This window comes from Carassius gibelio, chromosome A20, assembly GCF_023724105.1.
Source record: "Carassius gibelio isolate Cgi1373 ecotype wild population from Czech Republic chromosome A20, carGib1.2-hapl.c, whole genome shotgun sequence".
Taxonomy (NCBI): Eukaryota; Metazoa; Chordata; class Actinopteri; order Cypriniformes; family Cyprinidae; genus Carassius; species Carassius gibelio.
Window position 1 is genome coordinate 25,514,890 of NC_068390.1, and position 10,473 is coordinate 25,525,362.

At 35.5% G+C, this 10,473-nt stretch overlaps 1 protein-coding gene across 2 annotated transcripts; it reads left to right on the plus strand.

The window, feature by feature from the left end:
* The first annotated feature begins 21 nt into the window (after positions 1–21).
* LOC127938598 (dihydroxyacetone phosphate acyltransferase-like) lies at positions 22–10,157 on the plus strand. Of its 2 annotated transcripts, XM_052535311.1 has the most exons (16): positions 22–168; positions 1,662–1,853; positions 1,935–2,111; positions 2,186–2,315; positions 2,551–2,678; positions 3,446–3,521; positions 3,598–3,749; positions 3,845–3,975; positions 5,825–6,048; positions 6,602–6,850; positions 7,629–7,708; positions 7,777–7,917; positions 8,755–8,854; positions 8,963–9,056; positions 9,155–9,216; positions 9,330–10,157. In XM_052535311.1, exons 1-16 carry the CDS (start codon positions 157–159, stop codon positions 9,371–9,373), a joined length of 1,992 nt encoding a protein of 663 aa, XP_052391271.1. In that variant the 5' UTR covers positions 22–156; the 3' UTR covers positions 9,374–10,157. The 2 variants fall into 2 exon arrangements, with proteins under 2 accessions (XP_052391271.1, XP_052391272.1); XM_052535312.1 differs by lacking the exons at positions 22–168; positions 1,662–1,853 and having other exon boundaries at positions 1,941–2,111; positions 2,186–2,319.
* The last annotated feature ends 316 nt before the right edge of the window (positions 10,158–10,473 follow it).

The following is a 10,473-nucleotide window of genomic DNA, read 5'->3' on the forward strand; positions in this document are numbered from 1 at the left end:
TAAAGTTGGAGATCATTGGGGGTAACAGGTCACTCGACGGGAGGCGTTCCCGCGGTGCGCGCGCTCATTGGTGCACGAGCATCGGTCCGAGTGTCGGCAGGTTCGCAGTCAGTCACCTCAGAGCAGGAGAAAACACCTGCTGCTTCTGTATGGGACATGGAGCGACTGGTATGAACATGATCTGTCTGTTGTTTAGTTGTCTTTTTTTATTAATTAGTTTGTTATGTATGCTCATTATAATGAAGAGTAGAGCGACACAACGCGACGCGCCAGAACTTTTTTTATACATTGTATTTGTTATAATAAACGAAGAATGCTTTGAAGTGTAACGTTACACAGCTTTGGTGTTTATAATAGGTAACTAATTTAAAGTACCTTGGTAGTATGAACACGCTGAGAAAAGCGGGTTTGTTTCGCTTTTGTACCACTTTTTGTTCCTTTATTGAAAAAGCCGTTAAGTTAAATAAACAGTGACGTTAACTGTTAGCCTTTAGAAACTAGTTATGAGTTTTTTCATAATAATTCACCTTTCTGAATTTATTATATAGTTTTATTTTTATTATAATTAGAAACAAGAAAAATCAGTTCTTTCTGTGTTTGAGAAATTGACAAATACAAATATAATTTGCAAGTCTTAGGCCTCCCTCCGGTGTTTGTTAAATTGCAATATTGGAAATATTTCTGTTTTAAACCATGAAGACTGACATAATATGTGACGTCTGTTTTTATATTGTTTGTCAGCACAGTTACTGTGTATCTGGATCAACTACGTTAGCCATATAAATGTTTATTCATGCATGCTGAAAATAAGTCAATATTGTTAGCTGATGCTAACTGTCTAGCTTACGAGCTTGCTGGTGCTAAATTGAAGTACTTAATTATTATTATTATTTTAAATAAAATCCAAATATTTTTATTCAACCACCTAGATATATTACATCAGAAAATGGTAACTACACTTATTATCAAAGTGGGAAGTGATGGCCTCTGGGGGCATCAGACAAGGTTTGAGAAGAAAAAAAATCATTATGAAAATCGAATGATATTTTCCTTATAATATACATTATTTACTTTTTTTGGGGGGGGGGGGATTAGGATTATTATTATTATATTATATTTAAAAGTATACATAAAAGTGCAACATAAACATTAAAATATCTGTACTTTTTAAATCAAGTACTTTTGAGTACTTTTAGTGGAGTAATATTTTATTATACGGATCTGTACCTTTACTCAAGTACTTGATTTATGTACTTCGTCCACCACTGCGGATGAGCTTGTTATCAGCTTTTACCTGTTGTAATCGAGGAATGTTGCGACTGACCAATCAGAATCTAGTGTTCCACAGCGCTGTGTAATAAAGACCAGATAACATAAATTAATGTTCTATTAACATTACTGAAACATAACTTTGACCTTCATGTTCCATTGTTACCCCGTATGTATTAAAGTGTTATACTGTCGCTTTGAATCTACTTATTTACATAATTTCACAATGTTTTATTTTGGTTGTATAAAATTAAGATATAATTATTAATATGCATTTTTGGCTGTTCAGGTATGTAAACCTAAAAGCAATCAAAATATGTTTTGTACTTGCTGGTTTGAGACTTTTTATGCATGGACTACTAGATTTTGGCTTTACTGAACATGTGTATTAGAGCACTGATTCGCTGGGAGCTGAAGCCGATGGCTTCTTTGACATGCTGGAGGAGAGGAGGCGGAGCAGTGACTTAGGTTACGCCTTCCGGACCTTCAACCCTCAGCCGTACCTTGGAGCCACGCCCATTTCAGCTAGCACTCTCAAGAGGATGGTGCTTGAATCACAGAACCTGAGCTACATCATACAGGAGGTGAGAGACAGAGAGCCATGGTTATTAAAGGAAGATGTCATACAGAAAAGGTTTTTCTCACCGCTTCTCGCTCACACACAGATCACGCTTGAGAGTGACGAACCACGTGAAGCGCTTTTACAGGAAGCCTCTGCCTTGCTGGATGAGATGAGTCAAAACCTTCAGTTGGGATTCATTCGTCTGCTGGGCTTCGCAATGAACAAAGTTTTTCAGAGCGTCTTCAGCTCTATACGCATCAATGAGGATGGACTCACACGGGTTAGAGTTTCTGTCCTTTTAAAAATGTATTCTCTTTTAAAAGGAATGGTTGACTGAATTCTGTCATCATTCAGCTCCAGCAAGCCATTCAGGAGTATCCCGTCATCCTGTTGCCCAATCACAGGAGCTACATGGACTTCCTTGTTCTGTCTTACATCATGTTCACTTATGACCTCTCTATCCCCGTCATTGCAGCTGGAATTCGCAAGTATCTACTGATTTTGAATGTAATTGTAGGTGGTCAGGTCATATTCTGAATGTACTGTTTAGTTTTAAGGATGCACCAAGTATTGAGCGTCATTTCGACAATTATTTGAAAAGCCACTAAAACACAAACATATAATTAAAGGTGGATTTAATAACTTTATTCCAGCTGTGGGAGTAAATGATTTCTCTCATCACAACTTCCCGAATCTGTCCATGTTTATTTCTCTTACAGCTCTGATGGGGATGAAGCTGTTCGGTGAGGTCTTTCGGCGGTCAGGAGCGTTCTTTATCCGTCGTGCCATTGGCTCAGACAAGCTGTACTGGGCGGTGCTGTCTGAGTACGTCAGAACCATTGTGCGGGTGAGAAAATAGTCTGTACTTTATTATTAGAAATTATTATTCTAGAAATTACTGTACACTACCACTGTATACTGAAAGATGTCTGGTATGCTTACAAAGGCTGCATTTTTTGTTAACAAATACAGGATAAACACTAATATTGTGCAATATTATTACAATTTAAAATGCAATATTTGACTATATTTGAAATGTAACTTATTGCTGTGATCAAAGTTACATTTTCAGCATCATTACTGCAGTCTTCAGTGTCACATGATCCTTCAGAAATCAATCTAATATTCTGATTTATTCTTATTATCAATGTTGAAAACAGTTGTGCTGTTTCATATTTTTATGAAAACCTTGAAACATTGTTTTCAAGATTCGTTGATGAACAGAAAGTTCAGCATGTATTTGCAATAGACTTTTTTTAGTAAAATTAGAAATGCATTTAGTATTAGTATCACTTTTAATTGAATATATTTAATATTATATATTTTATAACTTAAAACTTTACACTGTTGAATGTAATTTTTAACAAGTCTCAAAATTAATATCAATTTTCATACTGTATATTATAAATACACTTGTGGAATATTAATTTCAGTTGTAGTGGTGCATCAACAATATTGCATGATCCTAGTCCTGATTTGTACAATTAATCAGTGCACATTATGTAAATACTCCTGAATACGTATTTGGAAATAGCTGTTGTATATTGTACTGCAAATGTTTTAGTCCCCAGAATATAATTAGTGTTGACATTCACAGTAGTTGTTTTTCTGCAGACAGGTTATGCTCCATTAGAGTTTTATATTGAAGGATTACGGAGCAGAACGCTGAAATCTCTCACACCAAAACTAGGTAAGCTTGTGTTTAAGATGGTGATCTGGAAATGCGGGGTTCTACATGTTCTCAAGCTGTGTTTGGATCTTCACAGGAATGCTGCATATGGTCCTAGAGCCTTTTTTTAAAGGAGAGGTGTTTGACATCAGTCTGGTGCCCATCAGCATCAGTTACGAGCGCGTGTTGGAGGAGTCGCTTCTCGCTCATGAGCTGCTGGGTGTGCCTAAGCCAAAAGAGACCACAGGGGTACAGTCTGTGAAAAACACAAAGAGAGTCAAAGTATAATGCATTTCAAAATACAGGAATGAACTTGGTTCTGAGCTCTTGCTGTGCATCTGCAGGCTTTGCTGAAGGCCAGGACTGTGCTAAAGGAGAATTATGGTTGCATGCATGTGTTCTTTGGCAACCCTGTGTCAGTCAGAGACCTGGTGAAGGGAAAAATAAACCTCGGACAGTATAATCTGGTGCCCAGGTAATAAACACTCTAGGGTTACTAAACTAAACTAAACCTAAAAACATAAAAATTACTTTCATTACTTGAAATAAAATACATTTTAATTGAAATAAAATATACAAACTTAAGCATATTTTATTTCAACTACTTGCCTAGACAACACTTCTCATTTTTATGAAATTTAACTCGATGTAATAAAATTGCTAAAACTTAATACAATCTAAATAAACATTAAAAAAGTAATAAAAATGACAAAACAAACTACATTAAAGGTGACCTATTATGCCCCTTTTTACAAGGTAAATAATTTTTAATAGCTTGTTGAAATTGTCACTTTTAGGGTATGAGCAAAAACGTGCAGTTTTTTGTGTTTGTCACTTTAAATGCAAATGAGCTGGTGCTCCTACCTCCCTTTTCAGAAGAGGGCGGAGCTTCAAGAGCTCATGCTCTGCCAAAACAGGACAATATCACAATCTGACTGTACTGTGCAATAAATGCACGTTTATGAATTACACCGACGGAAAGCATGGCATGATAAAAATAATATCATAGCTGGACTAATGGTGCTGTCGCGTGCTATCACATTATGAGGTCAACAAATTTAAGAAGTCGCCTTCACATATGCTTTCAAATGCAATTTTTAACCACCACATTCCTATTTACGATCATTCTGGTAGCACGTGAAGGCAGCATCAATTAAATCAAGCAGAAACAGTGGTAGCTTTTAGCAACATTAGCCTTACAGATTGCCAAGAAGCTCTTTTGGAAAACAAAATATGAGGCATGATGCTTACTTTGTCTGGACGTTTGTGCACAAAGCATCGGTGTCGATCCCTCTTTCAGATGCAACCTTTACACAACCCAAGCGCTGAATTGACCCTAGTTTGTGAGGCAGGTGTAAAATCATAGGCAAAAACATATAGGACTTTTCAGGGTTTATTTTCTGGGACATTTCCTTCGAAAATTAAATTTAACTGCCGTGTCCTCAGTGGTCTATGGATGTCAATAAGGGGGGAAATCTGGAACCTTTATGATTTATTGGGATTCTAAAAGAATGAGTGGGTGGATTTTTACCTTTATAGGCTGGTTGTTTGCACACTCTGTGGCCATACAACTGTTTTTTTTTAACAACTAATGAAAGTGATTTTTGCATAATAGGTCCCCTTTAAAAACAACTATGAAAACAGAAAACATAAAAATGAAAACTAAAACTAATTAAAAATATGAACACAAATTATAATAGTATCTCTGTGATATTAAAATAACACTCACACACTTGTCTATTTAAAAATAAAATACTAGGTGAAATTGCAGCAAAGCTAGGGTATTAATTATGAATCAGATAGTTTAATATAAGTATTAAAGTATTTATGTATTTAAATATTACTAAATAAAAACAACAAAATTTTAACTTATAAATTTGTTTAATTTGTAAGTGTTTTTGAAGCTTTATTATGCTTTATGTTTATGTTGTTTTTCAAAGATTTTTCCAGCCTGATCAAATAATGAGTCAAAATAGATTTTTACTCTTTTCATGTTTGTTATTTTAAATAGCATTTTTGATCATATTCACAAATCTTTCATGACACATTATTCTGTTGTATGAAATATTGTATAGCCAGATAAAATTAGATTTTTGAAAACAAGGATTGGCAGAATAACTCAATAGTGGAGAAGTGTTGTGCAATAAATGATAGAAAATATCATCAGTGGTGGGGAAAGTTAAAAATCATGATGCAAAAAAATCTTGCTTGTTTTTTGCGTCTTGGTATTCCATGCAAACAGACGCATACTACACAAAGTATACATACTCCATACTGCTGAAGTAATGGTATGCACACTCTTTTTGCTTCTGTCTCTATAACAGAGACCTGCCTATGAAGCCCAGTAAGGAGATGCAGGAGTTTGTATCTGGTCTAGCCCACATGATCGTCCGTTTGCAGGAGAGAAATGTGGTCCTGAGTGCCTGGAACCTGATGGCCGTGGTTCTCCTTCAGAACCTCCAGGGCATTGATTTGGACCTGCTGACCCATAAAACCCTGTGGCTGAGGAGACTTGCCCTGCGGTGTGGAGCTCACCTCAGATGGCCCGGTAAGGACGTGTGCATTACACAGTACTATAAAAATACAATCAGCTTGTGGGTTCAGTGTTTTATATAGACTGCTTTTTTTGCTTGCTGTCAGCTGGCATAGGAAGTATTTGTTTTATATTTGTCCGTTTGAATATTAAAAATCCTATTTGTACTGATGTACTTACAATAGACCTTTATAAGGCAAGACGTTAAAATACTAGCCAAAACTGAAGATCATAAAAAAAAAAATGCATGAGATTAATATGATTAAAATCCAAATTATATCTCACATTTGCATTTATACGGTGTGTTTGGACCATGTAAATGCAGTTATTTCTGATTGACGCACTTAAATACCAGAGAAAGTACAAAAAACTTGATCAATAAACTATTTCTCTATTTTCCCAATATTACCCCCCCCCCCCAGAATATTCATGAGCTTTCCATGGGACACCACTCATATTTTCATTAGAAAAAAAAAAAAAACTCTACTTTTAAAGTGTTTATTATTTAAAAGTTTATTTGTATATATATCAAAACATAAAATTTTCCCATCTTTTTTTTTATTTGAAGAGAATGTTTCAGATTCTGAGGTGATGTCATCGAGCTTGAGCCTGCATCACTCAGTCATACGCTGTGAGAGGGGGCGTGTCTATTTAGTGGAGGAGGAAGGGCCTGGGCCTGTCACTCAAGAGGAGGGCGTGTTCAGACAAGCTGCTGCTGTGCTCATGTGCGCCTCATACAGGAATCAAGCAGTACATGTATTCACAAGACCAGCTATGGTGGCAGTGGCTATGACAACAGCTGCAAGCCATAGGACAGGTGAGTGGTATAACAGGAAGTCAACTACGTAGGGCCCTATGATATCTGCAATGTGGACAGAATCCTGGAATCCAGAGACAAAAATGGAATTTATCGTATAATGCAGAATTTTATAATACAGTTGTATTAAATCATTAAAAAAACAAACCATAAAGATTCAAACTGTTCTGTAAATTCAATTAAACATTCTTTTTTATAATGAAAATGTATATAAACTATTAAAACATAATCCAGAAAGCTGAAATAAAATTTGGGGAATATAATAAAATGGATCTATATAATAAAATATATTTAAATTGGGGAAATAAAATTAAATGGGTTTCATATGGCCCAAACTATATCCCAGATGCTGACTTTTTTCTTTTGTGGGATATTTTGAGGAATTTCAAAGAAGTTATTTTTCATACATGGAAAGTCTTATTGATTTTAAAGCACAATAATCATGTTGCATATGCATATTCAAACTTGAAACAGAAGATTTTCAGTGAATAAATTACTTAAATGTCTGTTTGATCCTTACACAAAGCGGTTGTTCGACTCAAGAGTAGTTAGGATAAAGCACAAAAATAATATTTGCTATTGTTCTTTTGGTATACTTTTGTGTCATTTTTTTTAACTCAACAGCCTCAGTCCCCATTCACTTTAAATGTAAAAAGAGTGTGCTTAAGTTTTGTTCTTGCAGAAGAAAGAAGTCAAACAGGTTTGGAATGACATGAGGGTGAATTAATTATTATTGTCAAACATTTTATCCAGTGTGACTCTGTTGTTTACTTTCTAGATGATATCTTTCATAATTTTGCGTTCCTGCTGGAGCTCTTTTCCAATGAGTTTGTTGTAATTCCTGGTCAAGCTGTTCAGGTGAGTCACACTGTTTAAATAAAGCTGTTAAACATATGACATCCATCTAAACATCCATTCTCCCTAAGGACTTTGAGGAGGGCTGTTCATTGCTACAGGAGTCTGGTGTAATCGGCCGCTCTGATGAAGAGATCCATGTGAGAGACAATGGCCAAGAAACCATCATCTTCCTCAGAGCCATTCTGCAGCCCTTCATTGAGAGCTACCAGGTGATTGTTGGTGTTTACACAATTGTTCAGGCAGTTCACCATCTTCAGTGGCAAGTGTGATGTTTGAATGCACCAGAATTAAAGGAATAATTCACCCAATAATGGAAAAAATGTTCTCACCCTGGCCATCCAAGATGTAGATGATTTTGCTTCTTTATCGGATTTGGAGAAATGCAGCATTACTTGTTCACCGTTGGATCCTCTGCAGTGAATGGGTGCCGTCAGAATGAGAGTCCAAGCTGATTAAAACATCATAATAATCCACAATCACTCCAGTCCATCAGTTAACATCTTGAGTTGTGAAAAGCTGTGTGTTTGTAAAAAACAAAGCGTTTTTGACTTCAAATCTTTGCTTTTAGCTAAATATGATTGCATAATCCATATTAATGTGTTCTCCAGTGAAAATGTACATACCCTGTTGTTCTCCCACATCAAAATCCACCAACACATTTAGTTCAGATCTGTTTTCACTCGTAAACATTGCTTGACATGTCCATATTTCTCTCCTGATTCAGACAAGACGACTTTTTTCACTGGAGAAAACAATGTTATGGGTAGTGGACTCTTCTTTTTTAAGACATTAACTGATGGACTGGAGTGGTGTGGGTTGCTTGTGGATTATTGTGATGTTTTCATCAGCTGTTTAGACTCTCATTATGACGGCACCCATTTGCTGCACAAGATCCATTGGTGAGCAAGTGATGTAATGCTACATTTCTCCAAATCTGTTCCCATGAAGAAACACATTTGCATACAGTTTAGATGGCCTGACATTTTCGAAGTGTTCATTTTTAGCTGAACTACTCCTTTAATATAAATGAAGCTGTGTGTGTTTAGGTGGTGTTTAGGTACCTGTGTGAAGAGAGTTCACAGACACTGAGAGAGAAGACGTTTTCAACCAACAGCCGGAGTTTCATCATGAAGCTCCTTATTTCGGGTCTGGGTCATTTCCAGCAATATCTGTGAAATAATCTTGTGAATTATGTAACAGATTCATGTAATCAGTTAGAAACAGATTATCATTGTCAGTATGTCTCTCTTTCAGGTGAAGTTCAGTCGTATGAGTGTTTATCGTCTGACCTACAGAAGAATGTTCTCTCAGCTTTGCTCAGGATGGATGCTGTGACCAAAACTAAAGTGTAAACAGCTTCAACACACATCTAAGATATTACATTTGAAACTGGAATGGATATACGAGCACAGAAATTAAGATAATTATAACGTCTTTGTTTTTCAGTGATGACCAGAATGAGTTTAGAGTCAATAAATCTGCAGTGAAGAAAATATGGGACATGCTGAGTAAGATTATCAATTGTTTTTTGTTCTCATCTACTGCTTTCTATTGCAAATTAAAGGGTATTCATGCTCCATTGTGTAGAGTAATGTGCTGTACATATTCTTCTTCATTACAGGTAATGGATGGACCCGTCAGATCAGTGTAGACGCCAGACTGTGATGAGAAGAATCGGACAACAGCAACTCTTGATTCTTTTATTGTAGAATTGCTAATATGTATAAGTACTGTATGAGTTTTTAGTGTCAAACACAGAAAAAACCTGCAGTAGCTGCTCTACATGTAGAACATAATTTATTTTCAACTGTTATTGCAGTATAGATTATTTAATTTCATAGATTATGTGAAAATCATACAGATATTAAAGGGTTAGTTCACCCAAAAATTAAGTCATTAATAACTCACCCTCATGTCGTTCCAAACCCGTGAGACCTCCGTTTATCTTCAGAACACAGTTTAAGATATTTTAGATTTAGTCCGAGAGCTCTCAGTCCCTCCATTGAAAATGTATGTACGGTATACTGTCCATGTCCAGAAAGGTAAGAAAAACATCATCAAAGTAGTCCATGTGACATCAGAGGGTCAGTTACAATTTGTTGAAGCATCGAAAATACATTTTGGTCCAAAAATATCAAAAACTACGACTTTATGAACTAATTGACATAATTTTCATTTTTGGGTGAACTAACCCTTTAATGGTACTGGTAACAGCAAAAATCACAAAGATATGATTATTTTAATAATTTTCTAATTGCATAAATGTTATCAAAAATATATTTTTGTATGATATTGTAATATGTTGATTACTGCTTTATTTAAAGAAACATGAAAATAATAGTTTTACAAGATGAGAACAGAAAGCCTTCAGGCATAATTCTTATAAACACAGATATGTTAAGATAAGTGTACATTAACACAAAAAATAAAAAGTGCCATGGTATAAGTACCAGCAGAGTACTTTTTGTGTTCATCTAAAAGTGCAGTTTCAGAAAGAGTGTGGTCTAATGCAGTGACTAATTCACATGCAAGGAAATTATTAGCAGAATGGTTAAATCATATATAGCACTTTTCAAGTATTAGTTCCCAAAAATAAAGATTTTTTCCCCAATTATTTGGTTGATCCAGATTACAAAACTATTTGATTAATTCACAAAACAGAATGATTTTCTCAAGTTCAACTCAGTGTGTGAAGCTCATGTGGCTTCAGAAGCTACTTTTTGTGGTGAACTGTTCCTTTAAGGAATTGTCAACTATGTTCTGTT

What these genes read in the sequence shown, in the direction of transcription:
- LOC127938598 (XM_052535311.1), top strand. An exon ending in AGCTCACCTCAGATGGCCCG is followed by an intron (nt 6,049 to 6,601) that starts GTAAGGACGTGT and finishes TTTTATTTGAAG; the next exon opens with AGAATGTTTCAGATTCTGAG. An exon ending in CCTTCATTGAGAGCTACCAG is followed by an intron (nt 7,918 to 8,754) that starts GTGATTGTTGGT and finishes GTGTGTGTTTAG; the next exon opens with GTGGTGTTTAGGTACCTGTG.